The sequence below is a fragment of the Lonchura striata genome, chromosome 8 (assembly GCF_050655825.1).
Source record: "Lonchura striata isolate lonStrDom1 chromosome 8, ASM5065582v1, whole genome shotgun sequence".
NCBI lineage: Eukaryota > Metazoa > Chordata > Aves > Passeriformes > Estrildidae > Lonchura > Lonchura striata.
This window is the reverse complement of record NC_140710.1, coordinates 17,687,107-17,706,902: the sequence shown is the minus strand read 5'-3', so window position 1 is coordinate 17,706,902 and position 19,796 is coordinate 17,687,107. Positions and strand designations below refer to the sequence as shown.

At 38.6% G+C, this 19,796-nt stretch overlaps 2 protein-coding genes and 1 long non-coding RNA gene across 12 annotated transcripts in view; 1 reads left to right on the top strand and 2 right to left on the bottom strand.

Moving 5' to 3' along the window:
- Positions 1-122: 122 nt before the first annotated feature.
- Positions 123-19,796, bottom strand: part of HCCS (holocytochrome c synthase) — a 21,100-nt gene continuing 1,426 nt past the window's right edge. The window contains exons 1-7 of one of the 3 annotated variants that reach the window (XM_021525612.3): positions 7,266-7,362; positions 6,689-6,838; positions 5,827-5,975; positions 5,096-5,244; positions 3,846-3,965; positions 3,260-3,346; positions 123-3,022 (exon numbers count right to left, since the gene is read on the bottom strand). In XM_021525612.3, the coding sequence (XP_021381287.1) occupies positions 2,824-3,022; positions 3,260-3,346; positions 3,846-3,965; positions 5,096-5,244; positions 5,827-5,975; positions 6,689-6,803 (819 nt within the window). In that variant the 5' untranslated portion in view covers positions 6,804-6,838; positions 7,266-7,362 and the 3' untranslated portion in view covers positions 123-2,823. Of the gene's footprint in view, positions 3,023-3,259; positions 3,347-3,845; positions 3,966-5,095; positions 5,245-5,826; positions 5,976-6,688; positions 6,839-6,990; positions 7,363-19,796 lie in introns of those variants that run through there. The other 2 variants (XM_021525623.3, XM_021525629.3) reach the window with 2 other exon arrangements.
- LOC146766759 (uncharacterized) lies at positions 7,715-14,014 on the top strand. The gene is made up of 2 exons (XR_014957085.1): positions 7,715-7,941; positions 8,886-14,014. It is a non-coding gene; the product is annotated as an uncharacterized LOC146766759 (long non-coding RNA).
- Positions 11,593-19,796, bottom strand: part of TLCD4 (TLC domain containing 4) — a 26,226-nt gene continuing 18,022 nt past the window's right edge. For all 8 annotated transcript variants that reach the window (XM_085586532.1, XM_085586529.1, XM_021525657.3 and 5 more), the window contains one exon: positions 11,593-17,893. In XM_085586532.1, coding sequence (XP_085442658.1) covers positions 17,578-17,893 — 316 coding nt within the window. In that variant the 3' untranslated portion in view covers positions 11,593-17,577. The remainder of the gene's footprint in view (positions 17,894-19,796) is intronic.

The following is a 19,796-nucleotide window of genomic DNA, read 5'->3' as shown; positions in this document are numbered from 1 at the left end:
GAAGCTGGTGTCACTGCAGAATTCCCTGAAAGGACTTGATCAGGATACTTCATCACTTTCTTGGGCAACATGAACTCTCCATACCCTCCTATACTTGCAAAGAAAGGATGTAAATGTATGTATTTATGTATATACACACATTTATTTTAATACAGCCTGAACAATAGTTTTTCAGTTAAAACATCCTTCCTAAGGATTAAAAAAAGGCCAATGAAAATCACCATTTTTCAAATTTACACTGGAATTATAATAATTTTAATTCTAACATCTATGCATCGTGCATCAAGAAACCCAAGCCTAAAGAAGAAAACTCCATTTACTTCCTTAAGTCTTACTGCTTGTAGAAATTAATTATTTTCATTTAGTCTTCTAGGATTTTTTTTAATTTCCTTGCATTCCTCTCAAGTTAGCCAGACTCAGGATGAATGTATTTTTTGTCATATGCTCTTATTCTGAAAACTGCTGTCTCAGTTAGCAAACACTTGAATTTAGTCCTTGGGTTTTGATTTGTTATTCACCTGAAAAATGAGACATATATTCAAAAATGTGACAATAGGTAAATTGTAGTAATATACAATAATACATAGTAACAATATCAAATATATACTCTATAGCAAGATTTTAATTATAACAGACTAGAATCTCATATGACAATGCAAAAGCTCATTTTAATAATTCTTACAGCTAAAAGCATGATTACCAAATACCAAAGTTAAGAAAAGTATCTTTATTTGTTCTTCTTTTAGTTTGATGACAAAGTAGTACTTTTCATTAACAGCAGCACAGAGAAGAACAATTTTGAACCTGTGATAGATGGAACATAACAGGAGATAGTAAACACATGAAGTGGCTTGTGACAGTTTCCCCAGATTTAGCAGCCATTACAATTTCCATGCTCTCAACATCACACTGCCAAAATCAACAAAGCAAACTCCTGCTTTTGAAGCTTCTGAAGTACTCCCTACAGTGGTGTAGCCTTTCCATATTTACTTATGACAAATACAGAATCCTCAGTCTAGCAAGTTGCCAAATACATAAACCAACAAATACCAAAAAAAAATCCCAAAGGAAAACAACCCACCACCCCAAAAAGAGAACTCCTCAATCTTTACTGTTAGAACAGAGCAGTTCCTTCATTTCCTTCATACAAACACTCTCTTTTATCTCATCCATACATTGCCTATTTAGATAAAATTTTTATCTTCCCTATAATATATATATATATATATATATCTGAATCACTGAAAAGGGGGAAAAGGAATAAGCAAAGTGGATATGGGTAAGAGAGTGATTTTCCTCTTAGGATTCTGGATAATATTTATTCCTACCATGCACAACAGTTGTCTCTGAAGTGGGAACTATTCATGATCACTAGAATTGTAAAGTAGGAAAACTACCCTGAATAATTTTTCCCTAAATGAGAAGTGACTTTCCTGAAATATTACAAGGGACTTCCTATCAAAAGAGGAAAGGGAAAGGGAAAGTTCCAATGTCAGTTAAACATAGGCCACTTTCAGAAAATGAAATGTACAGCTACCTTCCCGTTAAGGTTGGGGAGTTTGAAGAAGGCAGCTTCCCCCATTTGAGAAGCTACACTGTGCTATTCTCTTACTCCCTTCCATTCCCAAGTGTTTTGCATAGCACCTGAAACTTACTGAGTCGCGCAAATTTAAAACTATTATAAGACTTTAAAAAAATTCGTTTCCCTTACTAAGCACAAACAATAATCAAATCTTTACGCCATGCATTGCCCTTAGAAAACACTCCAATCAACCTCCCTTGGCCCTCTTGATACCCTTGTAGCCCAGTTGCATACACACCTGTAATACACCTCCCTATACTCACGTGTGTGGCTGTCTAGTCACACCCCCTTGTGCAATTCCTTATTATATAAAAAAACATGCTTTGATAAATATCATTAATGCAACCAGGATGCCAAATGCAGATGCATTGCAGGAGGTTCTTTAAATAAGGCTTAGCTCTGTCCCAAATTCATTACATGACGCATATTACAGACCTGAAAATGCTGTAATAACGCATTTTCTTACATCAGAAAACCACCTCTTAAATATTCAAATAAATAGCCATTAAATAAAAATTTTGTCCTTTTAGAAAGGCTGTTTTAAAAATGATACTCATTTCCTGCTCCTAACAGGTGATCTTCAGTTCAAAGAAAAATTGCAGATTAAGGCATGAGTACATTCTCCTTTTCTACATAACATACCTTTAAAATACTCATACCACACTACACCTCCTTTAACTGATTAACTGTAGTTTTCTGAGAAAGTATGTATTTGAATAGGTAAAATGTCCATACAAAAACAAATACATGGTTTTGTTATGTAAATAAAGCGCGTAATTTGAAAGTGTCCATACCTTTTACCCTTTATTCATCATGGAGGTATCCAACTACTTTAAATATATGAAATAATTTATTAAATTTCCAGTTTTCAATAATCATAATACTCAAAACTCCAGTCAGAATCAGAATTGCAATGTATTTGGAGCAGCACTGCAAGTCATGAAATGAAAAGAAGGCAAGCTTATGCAGGATCTGAGACAAGTAAGAAAGGCTTCCCAATTCTTAAGAAAATTAAGATGCATGTTTTTGCCACTGTAACTTTATTATTCCAATAGAAACACCACAAAGCATTGGTGTACTTAAGGAGAAATTTCCCTGTCCTCCCTTCCCACCCTGAGAGAACAGTAGTGATGATGACAGCAATGACAGCTGCAGTGAACTTCTGTCTCAAGTCCTGGTATCCACACGTCCATTGTCTAGGAGGAAAGTGGTTACTTTTCAAGTACACACCACAGGAGCAGTTAGGAAGTCCAGCGCCACCAGGCCACCTTCACTCTGTCCCAGACGGCCGAGAGCGAGTCCAGCGCAGGGCGCACGTCCAGGATGGTGAACTGGTAGTTCTTGTCCACTGCTCCGCCGTCGTAGTAATCGATGACGTAGCGCACCTCCTTCCCACAGCGGTCAACGATCCAGTCGTGCCGATCAAAGGGCAGCTCGTACCTGCGCAGGACAGGGAACAGCCCATGGAGGTATTTTAATGGATATCATGAACCTGGGAGAGGGAGTCCAATTCAAGAGTTATTTGTCCATAAGATCTCACTAGTACTTCTATCTTCAGGCAATTCTAACTTGCAATACCAGTTCTGAAACATGTTTAAATTAATTCCACACCATGTTTTCAGACACACTTCTCCAGCATCCCATCTCAATGAAAGACCTTTTTCCCTGCCCACGTACCCCATCCATGAACGTATTCTAGCTCTTGGCGAGTACTCCTTCGCTTTGCCTCCAAACCGCATCAGTGATGGCCCACATGGACATTCCCTGCGCACACAATTCAAAAGGAAAATAGTTAACAGTCTTATTTTCAATGATTAAACCACTATGGTAATTTGTTTTAGCAACAGACAAACTGAGTAGAAGAAAGCAACAGTAACAAATTAATTTTTTTTCCTTTTTTCAAAGCTTTGAAAAGTCATCCACTTTCTGTCAGCACTTACTGCTGTAATTATAAAGTATCTCTGACATGCTCCACACCATTGTTCTAATTTGTCAACAAAGCAGTTCTCTGCAAATCTAATCCACAGATTTAATACATTAAAGAATAGAACCATAATCCAAACTACTGTGTAAAAATGATCACGGAAATTCAGAGAAAAATTTATAATACCAAATGCTTACTAGTCCCATGTCCTGCAGCAACAGGGACTACTCTGATCTAAAAAGTGACAGTCTGCTTTACACCAGTCATGCTAATCTAAGTTTACAACTCACATCTTTGTTATAACAAATATTCCATATGCAACATTTCACAGGTACATACACAGCATGTAGAGCTTCCCACTTCAAAATCTCCTTCCAAGCTTGCTCATTATTTTGATTATGAATCTTAATAATGTTGGTCATGTCTTCACTTGTTATGTCATCATCTTTCCACCTCCACCTAAAAAATAAGAACTTGAAAATAGTTTATAAACATTATAGCATAACAACTCTACCTTCCTAGCTTTTATCTGATGAACTTTTGAATGAAGATTTAAGGTTGTATGCAAGACACAAGACAAGTATGCAAACTTTTGGCTAATCTGCTTAAGCATCTTGAGAACCAGTTCATTTTCTGTGCAGAAGTGTGGTTATCCAATATTATCATCACAGAGATTCACAAATTCTACATAGCCAAATTAACAGCTTAACTGGATCAGAAAGTTATCAGAGTGTGCAAACATCACCACATCCACAGTATTTATAAAAAATGCTTAGGAAAAATCCCACACACATTCCTAATGCACAGAAGTCCTGTATTCAACAGATTTTGCAAACACTTAGAAATACTTTCCATCTCTCTTGACACTGCATTTTGACTGCATGTGTGCTTCCTTATCAACTGGCATAACATTAACACATTTCAGTGTTTACAGGAGCCAAACTTGTATGTTCCATACAGCCTGCTTATATCATATTGTGTTACGAACCACACTGACACACAGAAAAAAGAATTACTATTCCTCCAAAAGTAAACTACCTGTAAAGTTCATCTGTTCAAGAATGACAAACACATCATTACAGAAGAACAAGGAAATATCATCACAGGAGGATTTTTAGTCTTGCCTACACTCAATTTTTGTAAATACCATAAATGTCTACTTGCAAATTCCCCCATTTTTAGTTTTTGCAAAGTTAGATGTTCTTACTTAGAACTTCTACTGTCATTTTACAGCATTAAAATGAAACCAACTTTGTTGAAAGCTGGGAATCATGCAAACTTTGTCTACACCTGTGCATGGACTTTGAAGAAAATTTTCTGAGCCAGTAGCAGTTGCTTGACATTTTTTACCATCCTCTTGATCACTAGAAGACACATGGCCTTTTGACACCAACTCACCCTTTAAAATATGAAGATGTTTATAAGAACAGTACTTTTTAAAAAGAGCTACTTCATTATTTACTGGTTAAAATCCACAAACTCAAAAAAAAAAAACAAAAAAACACCAAAACAAAACCACCAATAACTAATGATACTAGTTCATGAATTCCAGGCTCACAGACACATCTGATAATTCACAGTGTATTTACCCTTTTCTTAGCATAGCATTCCAGAACATTTGCTCTGAAGGGTAGACCCATTTCTTGTCAGAATGTGCTCTAGGAATGGAAGATTCTTCTCTAACAGTTGACAATGGAAATGGCTGCCCTGGAGATGGCTGCTGATTGGGAGGAGGCATCTAGAGAACAAGGAGAACCAACAACAAACTAGAGTATTAACATTTTGGTAAGTTACAGTGTTTGAGAAAAATCAAAGCATGATCCATCAACTCCTACAAAGATCAAGAAGTACAGCCTTTATTTAATTCCACCAATATTCTATTTTTTTGCAGCAGAACTCTGCACAAACTTGTCATCAGGAGACTATGGGAAAGCTTTCTGCCTAAACTTCAATTTTCAAAAGAGCAATGCTTTTTGTAAATCTTGGAGATGCTAATCAGAACTCAACCATACTGCTGTTATACAGAAACTAAAATCCAATAATGTATCATAAAAACATTTATGTAACTAGTAAGTAGAGAGCAAAAGATATTTAAAAATGGGAAAACCACCACATATGTAATTTTTAATACAATGGTCAAGAAGATGCAATTTGTTTTCAAATAAAAATTTGCACAAAAAGGAGAAAAAGCAGTCTTAAAAATAAAAAACAATGTTATTTCCCAGAGTTTCCAGCTTACATAGTAATACTATTTACATTTCTGGGTATAAGACTTCAGAAGAAACAAGACTAAAACAAACATGTGAAATAAGCAAGTTACCATATTGCTGGGATCTATGTCATCTTTCATTTGAGATGCACCAGACTTCACAGGACATGCTACAAACTCATAAGCTCTTTCTTGATGTGCAGGAACATCATCTGTGTTCTCAGTTCTATGATCAGCAGTCTTCATGTGCATTGGACAACCTTAAACAAAACAGCAGTATACATTTTGCTACAAGATGAAAACTCTAATACATGAATTGGAAAAGTTCATTGAACGCTCATATAAATGCACATGGGTATTTCACTCTTTCTTCTGAGCTTTTCAGCAGTTTTAACTGCTCTCTTTCCTGCATTTCAGGACCCAAAATCATGATAAGATCTGAGTTTCCTGTGTAGTCTTTGAATGCTCATTTCCTATCCCCATCCTGGTCTCAATACTGAACTGTGTGCACTTAAGATTTCCTCAGGGAAGCCGACCCAGTGCCTTAACTGAGTCAACAGAAGAGCTGATGTCCTCCTCCAGACATTCACCTCACGCCACCCTTCTGCAGCCTTTTTCCAGATAAGTGGTTTTTAGTGGCAGCCAGTCAACCTGTCACCATCTCCGTAGGGGCTCCCTGACTCTCTGTGGCTGTATCACACCACGGAACACATTTGTAGGGCGCCTGTGAAATGGGACAACTGGAAGTGACCCACAAGTTCTACAGTAAGCACCTCCTGTCTTTACAAGCAAAGCAGTTTGCACAGTGTTCTGGTGAACAAGTGACTCCTCCTAAGGAAAAATTTACTTGAGAATGACTTTTGTTAAACAAAAATCTCAAGTTTATATGAAGAGTTTCTCCCTCCCACCCCCGCAAGATTTTTCAGTCTTGTTTCCGTGTAGAGTTTAGCTCATTCATTTCAAGAATGATTACCGCTCATTTTTTCCTGATGCATGGGACATTCTGAAGGTGGAGACGCCGCCTGGTACTGCCTGGATGCATTTGGTGAGTGCTCTGTAGCAGCCGGGGAGGATGCGGACAAACCCATGGCCTCTGCACGCTGGGCCTTTTACCATCAGATTTCTAAAGAAAAAGAAAGCAAACATTCGTAACACAAAACTACACTGGATACTTATTAAGGTGAACGCCAAGTGCGGGTGCAGTGCTGCGCCACAAATTTAAAAAATTGAAAAATCGGTTAAAGTAACAAGCTTCCAGCCCACACAGAGACTCACGCCGCGCTGCCCGAGCTCCTGCCCAGCCGCTCCGCACGGTCCCTGTCGGGGGCTGTGCCCGCACGCCGAGAAGGGCAGCGGCTCCCTCCGGCCCGGCCCGGCCGTGACCGACCCGCAAGGTCAGGGCAGGCCCGCCCCGCGCCTCCGCGCGGCCCGGCGCCGCCGCCTCAGCGCCGCCTCCCCGCGCCGGAGCCCGGAGCTGCCGCTGCCCCGCCGCACCCGCACATCCTCCGCACCCTCCTCCTCCTCCTCCTCCTCCTCCTCCTCCTCCTCACCTCAGCTCGCCCGGCCCGGCCCGGCCCGGCCCGCGCCCCTCGCGGCGGCCCCGAGCGCCTCGCGAGAGCGCGGCTGCGCTGCACGCCTGCTCTGCACGCCTGCGCCCGCCGGCGAGGGGCGGGCACGGCGCCCGGGCCCCGCCCGGCTCCCGCCCGGCTCCCGCCCGCCCCCGGGGCCCCGGGCGCGGGGCCGGGTCCCCGCCCGCCCCCGGGGCCCCGGGCGCGGGGCCGGGTCCCCGCCCGCCCCCGGGGCCCCGGGCGCGGGGCCGGGTCCCCGCCCGCCCCCGGGGCCCCGGGCGCGGGGCCGGGTCCCCGCCCGCCCCCGGGGCTCCGGGCGCGGGGCCGGGTCCCCGCCCGCCCCCGGGGCTCCGGGCGCGGGGCCGGGTCCCCGCCCGCCCCCGGCCCAGGACCGGGTGCCCATCGCGCCCGCCGGCCCCGTGGCCGCGCACGGCTGCCCCGGCCTCGCGGCCCGCGGGCACGGCAGGACAAGAGCTGGGTGCCAACGACAGCGAACGCTGCCAGCCGGGGCTCGCGGGAAGCCCCGGGCAGCTGCGAGAGCTCCACCTCGGGCTGGGGGCTGCTGTGGGAAACCATCGTCCTTTACAACCGCTAATAATTGCTGAAGTATAGAAGGAGCCCACGCCGTACTAGCAGCACGCACCGATACCGTAAAGGCGTATCCTTTTTAGTACTAAACTTGCGGAGATAGTAAAGTTATTTAAGGTTATTTTTAAACATCAACTAGACAAGAAAAGTATCACAGATCTTTTAAGATTTCCTAAGAATATTATTTCCAAGCCGGAAGATGCATTTGACCTGTGTGTGTGAAGTACCGTGCATAACACACAGAAGATGGAGCTCACTGTGCATCAGAGCACGGAATATTGCCTTCATCGCATCCCCTTTTGATTAGCAAGTGCTAAAACCTGGCTATGCAGTAACCACTGAAACAGTAGGTACAAACTCCGCAGGACTATTTCAATGTTCATCCCACCACGTGGACTCCAAAGAGGCTGTTAAGTGCAAAAAACACGTGGGGAGCCGAGAAATATTCATTATTAATGTATAACAATTAGAACTGATTTTAAAAATAACAATCTTTTTTTCCCAAATATTCTATTTCAAATATTCTATTTCTTCTGAAGGAGAAAGGAAATTAATCTTCAAGTGGCATAGTTATTACAATGCCTTAGGATGAAAAAAAATTCAAATTCTTATGTGGAAGAAGGGTGTACGTACATACAGAAATGACTGATTCTCTCCCATTTCTTTCAAAAAAGACAAATTCTAAACCACACTGAAATAGTTCTAAGCAGCAGTATTTCAAAATATATATCTACCTGAATTTAAAAAGCTTTTATATATTCCTCTCGAGAGTGTTTTTGAGATAACTTTTACATGCCATCTTTCAAAGTAGGATCTTTCTTATTAACAAGGACATTGCCATTCAGTGTGAACATGCAATAAAAATACAAGTATAAAGCAATACCAAATATTCATCCTTTCAGTAATTTTTGCCCTTTTATAATCTTGATTACTTAAGAGGAAATTATTTTCTACTCCTTCTGCATGCAGGAATTATCAGCACAGCATATTATGAACCTTAACATAGAAATGTAGTATTATGTCAGTAACCAAATCTCTATTATATGCTCTGGAAAATACTCTGATTCCCTCCATTTCCCAGTTTAGGTATATTTAGCTTTACTGCAGCACCTAAGACTACATTCACAGTAACAGCTGGGTAAGCAGCACTGAGCAATCATTTTAAGTCTTCACTTGCTACACGTACAGAACCACAGAACAGTTTGGGTTAGAAGGGACCTCAAAGATGCTCTCATTCCAACCTCGTTGCCATAGGCAAGGACACCTGCCCCTACTGAAGGAATGAGAAGTGACTTTACAAACAAAGTGTGGGTAGATAAGGCCAGATATAGAGAGGTGAAAGAAGCAAGGGGGGAACCACAAATTCCACAGGAATTCCACTAATTGACATAGACTGCTACTCACTCAAGACTGTGCTAAATCTCTGGACTTAGAGAAAAATAACAGAGACACAAAGAAAAAGAAAAACAGGTATTAGGTGTTTCAGGGAATCTGTACCTCTGAAGTACCACATCCAATGGGGAAAGAGAGAGGAAAAATGTGGCTGGGAAATTGGATAAAAAGGAAGCTATGTCCCCTATAAATTTTGAGAGACCTGATGGAGAATGCCCCATGACTTCTCCTTTTATTTGAATAAAGTGACAGGACTCCTCTGTCTCCTTTTTAGACATAAACCTCTGGTGTTTGTGGATTAATCTTCCTGACAGCTTCGCCAGGTTGCTCAAAGCCTTCTCTAACCTGGCCTTGAACAGGGGCATCCACAGCTTCTTTGGGCAACCTGTTCTAGTGTCTCACCACTCTCACAGGGAAGAATTTCTTCCTAACAACCAAGCTAAACCTGCCCTCTTTCAGTTTAAAGTCATTACCCCTTGTCCTATCACTACATGCATCTGTTCCTCTCCAGCTCTCCTGTAGCCCCTTTACACACTGGATGGGACCCTAGAGTGTCCACAGAACCTTCTCTTCTCCAGGCTGAACAGCCACAAGTTGCTCATCCCGTCTCCACTTAATGACACTGTTTAATAAGATCCTCCCACAGAGCAACTGAAATCTCTGCTTCTAAGTATTTCAAGTCAGTGGTAGAAGGACCCTTCAGTAAAACAGATTTTCTCTCTCTGATGTTCTCAAATGGAAAACTGTTTATACTCCTTCCTCTCCAAGTACGTAATGCTGTAGATGTCAGTATGCCATCTCCCTGCTTCCACCATCACTCTCCACCAGAAGCAACAACTGCATTATTAGTCATTGTATAGATAATAGTTTTCACCCTCTGTAAGATGAGCCAAGTAGGAAAATTTTTTTTACTCAATGTAAAGGCTTCTTCACAAAGAACACCAAGGTCCCAATCTCAATTAAACACAATCTACCCATAGGTATATTGTACTGTGAACTCCACAAAAGCAGAGCAAAAGAACATACCATAGTAGCCCACCTTCTAAAATTGGACAGATATCAAAGATTGAATTTTTTTTTAATCTTAGTCAAAATTACCACATCAATATGAGGAGAGAAACCAAAGTTTTCAGAAAGAACATAAAGGCAATAAAAAAACTGGGGAGACAATGAAGAGTACCTATACACCCAAATATGACAAAGAATTGGATATAAAAAGTACTTCCTATATCCTGTGTCTTAGGGAAAGAAGTTTCTCACACTTTAAGCAAAATTTGTTGAATGCATTAGTTTAAGAATGGCTCACTGAAAGGCATCCCTTGTTCCCAGCCATGCTCAGTCCTTCCTTCCCACTATTCACTGTTAAAAGCTGCCTAGTGCCAATACAAAAGCCTCCTACCAAGCCCCATTTTCCTTCCTCAAGCAGTTGGAAATCTGACCTATATAGCATCTAACCCCAAAGAACATCTGTTCCCAGAAACTCCCACTCACTTTCTAGCAGGCCAATTAGTCAATGCATAGTTTACTACACTAGCAATGTAGAATTGGTACCTTAAGTATATAATTTACAAATGCAACAAAATTCCCTTCAAAAAAATGAGAGGAAAAAAGTAAAAACACTGGACTGCTTTGTGTTTTCTTCTAGCAATTTAGCCATTGCATAACACAAGAAAACCCAAAGAAACATTAGTAATTCCTGTGCTTGGAACCCAGTGGTTAAGATATAAAACAGCAGCAATCTCTAAGGATGCTCAAAGAAAAGAAACCTGTAGGCTTTGCCACACAATTCATGCTTCCATGCACATATAGAACCTCGGAACTGCCATAGTGAGGAACTCAATTGCCCATCTGAGTATGCTGTAAGGGACTGTGTATGTATCTTATTTATAACATGCTGACAACAGCAGCTCTTTATCCCCAGAGCCTTCAGAAAACTGTCCAGTCTATGCCCTGACACACATGGTATTACAAGACAATGCAACAGAATTATACTATCCAATCCAAGAGTTCTTCCCCAATACAAAAATTTACATAATGTATAATTCCCCAATATACAAACTTAGAGTTTAAGTTACATTCCTGGCCCCAGTGATGTCCTACACAGAATTTCAGCATTCAAAATTCCAGCCACCTGAGCAACAGTGGGGCTCAGACCTCATACCCATCTTCACCTTCTTTAAAATAAGATACAGCATGAAACTTCAAGATACCATAAAACCCAGTTGTTTCAGAATTTAACTCCCCCAAAACTGTTCTTTCATGATGTACTCATTATAGGTACATAAGCTCTTAACCATATTAAGAAAGAAAAATTCACAAAATAAGAAGCTGTGTTCCTTTCCTTTATTATGATGTACCAATACCTTGCATACAACATGCAATTTATTGCTTATTGACATTATTGCATATATCAAAGGGGAAAAAAAATCAGCCAATATAATTTTACGCAAGCTCCTAAACTGTTCAAACAAAATACAGAAATGCTTTACAATATCACTGAAATGCTAACAAATAATTCAGTTTCTTTCTTGTAATAGAAAGTAAATTTAAACCCATAATACTTAATAATTCACTTTACTATGACAGATTACTTTTATCACCAATCTTCAGAATTGTTATATTGCATGTTTAAGTTCTTGTGCCATGATAAGGATTGTTACTCAATCAGGTCACATTACTAGTTGAATTTAATAGTGTGATCCTGACATTTTGAGACAATATTAGAATTTACTGCAAACCAGATTGTCAAGATTTACCAGAAATCAGTCTAGTAGAATCTAAAGTTTTCATCCTTGCTCTGCACATAAGTTAGATAAACTCATCAAGTTTCTTCTTAGATAGATTATATAAACATTTTTGAATTACAGTCTCCATTACTTATGCCTAACTTGTAACTCATTTGTTCCAAACACGTTTTCTAATTTGAATTTATAACAGGTTAGCTGTGCTTGTTCTACATAAATAGGTATCTGTCAATATTGAAGAAAACACTATTTGGTAAATGCATGCTAGAAACAAATCCAGGACATTTGGATATGTGCATAAAGTGTGCAAATTATATAGCTGAGCTCATGATTAGCCCTTTTCCTCCCTTCCCCCTATGATTTGATGTTTCTTGTGAAACTGGAATAGGATTACTATAAACAAAACCACACTGCATTCAAAAATTTCTATTCTGTATTACAGCTTAGTATTCATATTTAAATGTTGCTTTCAAACCTAGCAAATTTTTAAAAATACCAAAATTTAAAAACTTAGAAGACAATTTACATGCAACATGTTCCATTTGGGTGCAGATTCTCATATACTTAAATATTTATAGGCTCATAAAAGCATCTCCTGTCCACAAGACAAGTACAAAGTTTGACATCCCACACACAGATTAAAAATAAAGATACAATACAGAATATTTTATTTGCATTTATATTTTCAATTTCAGTAAGTAGGAAGTTATAAATAGCACACTAAATCATTATGTGGTTGATATCAAGCCATGCTGATCTCTTCATACTTCACTCTCTTACAGACATTACTTTTACTTACAACAAAATGTATGTATTTCATATTAAACAGATGCCCTCTCAGTGCAGGGCATCATACAATGAAACTGTTTTTGCCAAAATATTTCTTATTCCAAAGAATATGATTTATTCTTCATAGCTACCTTCCATTCTTTACTGAGCTATAAAGTGCTTGGTTATTATAAATAGAACAAGACTTTGAAAGGAGGTAGCTAGTAGGAATTTTTAATAGATAAGAAACCTTACCAAGTGTTACCATCTAAAGGATGACTTGATGCTTTATCCCAGATCTCTAAACAACCCAGGAAGCACATATTTCATCTTCTCTGCCATAAAAACAACTTTCAAGTTGCTTTCAGAAAATCCTAAGAACTTCATCTAACACAGATTTTATCCAGGTTTGGATGAAAGTTAAAAGTTCACAAATATTACCACTATTTCTATCTGACTGCCATCAATCAGGGTACCAGCAATGAAATACTATTCATTTTCTGGCTGTATTCCATAGACAGAGAAATCTGACCAGGAACAAACCTTCCCTCGTGGAGTTCCTTGTAGCCAGATAATGCTGTTGTACAGTAGGTTATTCAAATATGAAAGGGGCTTGCAATGGGTTTCAAAGTCTTCTACACTCGCACTTTTTCATCTGAAAATTCTAGTCCCTTTCTATTTGCTTCATTGATGGCTTTCAGCAGTAGCCAACAGCACACCAGACCCTAAGCTGGACTAATTGTCAAGCAGCCCTTCATTTTCCTCTGAGTGGCTCAGCAGAAGCATCACAAAATTATTTTTCAGGCTTCTCTATTAAATGGTCTTTTCCAGAAAGCTTGTACATCCATATTCTTAAAGACACAAAATGCCATGAGGAAAAAATTCCTCGTCATACAATGATCAACAACTGGTATTCCATTTTATACACCTTGGAAATTTTAAATAATAAAATTTCCTTTTTCATCACAGAGACACAAACCTTTCTGCTATGTATCCATCTGCTGTTGCCCAACCACAGCAGTAGGAAGACATCTGGATCTCTAGGTGTGTTCACAAAGTATCCTCCTCCTCTCTTTAAAGCTGCCTGAATGCATTTACTCACTTGTATAGGCTTTTACCCTTAGGTTGTTAGTTCTGCAATATGTGTAATCTTCTCCCACAATATTTGCAGTAAAGATGGAAGTAATAATCTTCCAAACACTGTAAATAGTTTAACTTTTAATAAACTTTAGTACATAATTTGGAATTGTTACGAATTTATGTATGAAGTCAGCTACCCTCATTTTCCTGTGCATATATTTCATTTTTCAATGGATTATATTTTTTAAGCAATTAAGTTCTAAATTATGGAGCTCACTCAAGATAGCATGTATTTATAGAGGTAGAGTAGGCTTCAGAGATGCAATTCTTACCACTGAAGAATTCACACAGATAACCAATACAGCATCCCTGTTGTGTGAGGCCCTCCACTGAAATCCACCAAAACATTCTCTGAGAAAATGAGTATTTGAAGTATACTTCTCTCTGCAAGTACTTATTCCACAAATCAGTTACAGAACACCTACCATTCTCCTCTAGAGTTCTGAAAGTGGTATTTACTCATCTTTTGATGAAAAATTAAAGCCATAAAAAAGGGAAACTTGCATTTCTACATACAGCCTAACCAGTACCACAGTCTGTCCCATGACCAGCAAGCTAATGTCACCTGGTATTGAAGAATGGAAAAGAAAATAAAAGAAAACCAAACTACTTTTTACAAGAGTCACTCCTTCCATTTGATATGCCCACAGAAAGGACACCTGATGACATGCCAAGAGTCTGCTTTTACAATGCATGGGTTAAAAATATAAATTTTAAGCCACTAATAAGATATTACATTCAAAAGCATTTTTACTATGCTAATTACCATGCATTTACTTTTTACATAAAAAAGCAAAGACACAAGCTTACAACATTAAATTTTATCAATATTTCACTAAATTTTTAAAATTAATAAAGTGCAATTAAAAAATGGGTGCCACAGCTATCTAATTTGCTGTATTATAAGTTTTTAATGGCAGGTAAAAAGTGCCCTATATACTACTGTATTCAGTACATCACAACTTTGCTGCCTGTTTACGAAAGTCTTTGCTGAAACCACAGCTGTTAATATTTTTTTTTTAATAAGAAAATTTTCCTGTGATGCATCAGGACATAACTGTAATAACTATTTTTAAAAATCATAAAATTTAGAGCTAATGCATTGCAAAATAGACTTTTAATTACAATAATTTTGTGCAGCAATCCAAAATACTAGCTGTTCTAAAAGAATTCTCACTGCCCTTCAATCCTGGATTGTTGGCCAAAGTGTAGTATGCAGAGTTTTGGACTGTTTTTTGTTTCTAAGTCTAATTTTAACATCAATTTTATTATAGCTTGACTTACTTTTTTTTCCCCCATATCAAACACAAGTCTATCTAGAAGTGGAGAAGTAGGCCATTTTAATGAATGGCCTCCAATGACAACAAAATATTTAAAGTACTGTAATATTAAAATCAATGTAAGAAATTATAAATTTCAGAAACTTTTCATGAATTATAACCCTAGAAGTTGCTCCAAATTGTCTTCTCAGTTTTTTTATCCTGCTTCCCTAAAAAGAAAAACAGACTTCTATTTTCAAGCATACTCCTCCAAAACGTTTGAATGTACTCAATTTTAGAAAGGAACAAGCTTTCACAAAACTATTAATCACAGGGATCTAGTGATGTAAAAAGCAAAGAAAAGAGCATTTTGCATCAGGTATACTGAAATCACATTTTAAAAGATACCAGGTTCTGCACATGAGCATAAAAGAGAGTCCATTGCTTTGAGCAGAATCAACTCTCTGTGCATTTCCTGGTACCCAAATGAGGCACTGTGCTCACTCAGATGATTACAGCTCAACAGATGCATTGTTAACTCTCCCAAGGCATAAACACATCTTTGTCTGTAGGCTGTGAAGTGTTAATAACCATGGGATCCAAAACCACAACCACTGACAATCCTTGCCACCTCCCTCAACAAGGCAGGATTGGGAAACTTTTAGAAAAAAGCCTGCCAAGCAGAGCAATGCAACTGGGCTTTCAAAAGTGCATTTTACACAAGTCCAAACAATACACCCTGACAGCATTTTAACTGGGGACCTGAACTCATGGCAGCTGCCTTGGTTAGAAGGCACCGCAGCCTATGCAGTTCTCCTGGGTCTGACATGCAGTTTCTGGACAAGGAGAGTGCCCAGTCCCTCAGCAGGGAGGGCAGCATGGGGCACTCACACCTCTGACTACAGAGGGGAAAGCTCATGTCACCCAGCTTTGTCACAGGGAGCAGGACTATTCACCCAACACGATGCTACCCTTCTGTTTAAAAATATAAATTGCTTTAACAGATTGCTACAATCATCAGGATGTGCACTGAAGACTCAGTGAAAATGGACACTAACATACCTACACCAAGGAAAAAAACTAGAAGTCAATCAGCCACAGTTCTGGATAAAAGAAATGAAACAAAACAAATTTACACATAAATATAGCTCTCAAAATAATTTAAAATAAGATATAACTCAGAATTTCCTCAAATTGTACTACAAATGAGATTTAGGACTATTCCTGGATGGTGAGATTCCTCTCTGATGACTTCAAAGCCTTCAAGTTCACAGACAGAGTAACTGAGTATCTATTGACAAACATGTGGCTTAAAACAACAGAAAAAAAAATTGTGTCTACAGTGATCAACCGTTCCTTCTACGGAATTACCACACAGTTTTAGAGGAGTTTGGCACAATTAATTCAAGAGTGTTCTTAGTCACACCTCGGACTTCTAACTTGATTAACAAGAAAAATATGACAAAAACTCAATGCTTCATATCAAACAGGTCATTTTGTGATAAAAGAACTAAGTATTACTTGAAGTTACACATTCAATTAAACTTTTACTCCAAATAGCCAATGGTTAAAAATACTCTGAGAAGAATTGCAGTGCTTCTCAAAGGTAGTAGCAACAAAGGAAAAAGCACTTCAGTAGGAACTATGCCATTTCCACACATCATCTACCATATTAACTTACAGAAAAAGTTCCATGGGGAATTTAGAAGATGTACTATTGCATGTAACCTAGCACATGGGAATCCTTCCCATCAAAGTGAGAATTTTAACAGCTCTTAAGCTATCATGTGGTCTTATAATACAGCATTTTAGATAAAATTATTTCAAAATTTCCCAGAATGGTTTGCATTCATGTAAGGCAGAACCGAAAGCAGTAAAAGACTTCATAGAATCAAAGCCAAATTTTTAGCTTTCCTTGCAAAAATTAAAAAGTTGTCAAGAATGAAATCTTGATTGTTATTCCTAGAAGAAAACATAGAAACGTGCCTGGAAAATTGCACCATTATCAGGAGTTTGGGGAATTTTTCATCTTCTAAAAAAACATATGTCAGTATTCACTGGATTTATAAAACATTTTAATTGGAGAAACCTGAGAGAAACTCTTTGAACATACTGGTGGACAATAAGCAGTAACCAGTCTGCTCCTTTCTAGTTTCTGATGCTTGCAACTGCTTAGAACAGGCATGTGGAACTCATCTGCGTGAGCTTTTGCTTTTATTCCTCACTGGACAGGATCCGCAAAGCGTGGCCCTGGGCGTGCAGGCAGTGTGGCTAGGGAAAGAGTAAGGTCAGTACAGAGGTAATACCTTGTTTCCATAATAGGAGCATTCCATGGCAGAAATGTGCACTGTTTCAGTGAACCCAAATTATTTTCATAGCAGAAATTTCATTTATGTATGATTTCTAGGCAGATTTTCCATTTCTATGAGTTTTTGCTTCTTCCTGTCCAATAAGACATATGACCTTGTAGCATCCTTTTGCAATTTTGACCATCCACATCACATTCATAATATCCAAGACAATACTTGAGATCATCCAGGCGCTCTGGGCTGCAAATCCTAATCTCTGGAAACCTTCTGTTCCAAAAGAAGAAATTACGTGGCTGTAATACACTGGCATGACGGCAATCCTCACCACGAAGAACACAACTGTCATCAGCACACCATTGATGATGTTGGCCTTTGAAGATTTGGGATATCCCAGAACCTCAAAAAACCACCTGCAAAAGAAGTGTTCACAAATACCAGGCAGACTTGAAGCCATCTCTTTAAAAATTATTTTACTTCATGTTTATTTGTAAATCATCATGTATTAATTGCTTCTACCTTTATAATTTCTAAATTATAGCACTTTTTCTTGGCTTAGTTACAAATCCTTCTGCTTGGCTGCACTTTTTCCCCACCACTTAAGCAGTGTATGAGACCCAGAATACTGCAGAATAACACACAGAAAATCCTGATATGAATTGTGAACCAGTTGACAACCCACATGCATTTCAGTGACTATTGTGTAATATACAATAATAAAACTATATTTTAAAATCATAAAGACATATTTATTACTTACTGTTATATTTTATACCAACAGCAGCCAAAAATCTTTATCTCACTGAAAGCAACTCTAATATTGCATTTAGATTTGGTAATTCAGATAGAGCTCCAATTTCTCATAATTGGCATTTTCTGACTGCTTCTGTTCAGCCCAAAACCATAACATTTTCAGAACCAAACATTGTGAACTCTTGATCATGTCACAACTTGGAACATTATCCAATGAAAAAAGAAATCTAAAAACTACCTCTCCATCTAATGCTGGGTAATAAATGGTCTCTAAAAAAGAATTCTTGCATATTTATTCCTAGATATAGTAGACAGGCATAACTTACCTATTGCCTAGCACACAGAACCTGAGAGTTGAAAAAGGAACAACAAACGTCTCTAATCCTTTGTCATTCACACTTAAACCAGAATAAACAAGTAAAATTTGTGCAGCAACAGCAGGCAAAACCACAGCAAAATAACTTGAATAACTATATTCGTAATGGGGGATGGGGAAGAGAATGAAATAATCTGTTTTTCTCCAGCAAGATACATGGCTAAAATGATTTAACAAAAAAAACTGTTCTAAACCTGGTTTTAAAAGTAATTTTTAATTTAATTACCTACAGATTACAACCTAGGCAATTATAAGTACACTAAAAAGATTTTCCAGACATCCAGCTCTAACAGAAATATTCTAGAAATTCATTAAGCATGCAACCAGGACAATTAAAATCCAGGCACTCGAGGTGGCAGTCCAGCCCGGAAGCAGGATGCCTCACCACAGAAACACTTACTGACATCATGAAGAGAAAGACTCGATATGTTTGGTCAGATTAACAGTCAAAGCCTTTACTTTCAATTATATATACAATGCAGAATCAAAAATTAATGTAAAGAATGGTTTTCAAACATACTGCAACATGCTAGTATAGGTAATTGGCATCTGTTTAGCAACTTCCCTTTCCCAGGAAATTTTTAAAAGAAGTCTGTAAATAACAGTTACCATTACAATTTTACCCACCACAGTTCAGAATTAATTACATAAATGCTGATGCTAACATTAAAAGATCTAAATGCTTGGCATGGAGACAACATCCAATTAGAGATCCCTAACAACACAGACAGGAAATACACAGACAGCTCTAAGATTAGAATATCTTTTTATATTTTAATAAGAGCTCTTTTGGTAGACTAAGAATGCAAACAAGAAACATTATGTAAGTCGTTATCATTACCCACTACTTATTCTCTTAAGGGTCTGATTCACTTCAAATTTAAAGGAAAAAAATCATGCACTAATGAGATGACATCCCCTAGTGCAAGGGACTTTATTATCTCCTGCAGCAATTTCTGCTTTTCTGAGAGAGTGCTAAATGTCAGTATTCAAAGACCCACAATCTCACCATGGGCATTTTAAAAGTATAACAAATTACATTTAATAGCCAGATGTACCACAGTTCTTTCTAACGCCACAGTCTGAAAGGCAAGCACCAGTGGAGGAAACCACATGAACCCAGGATGGCATCCTATCTTGACAGAAGCTGGGACAACAGCCATTCACATGGACATAAATAACAATAT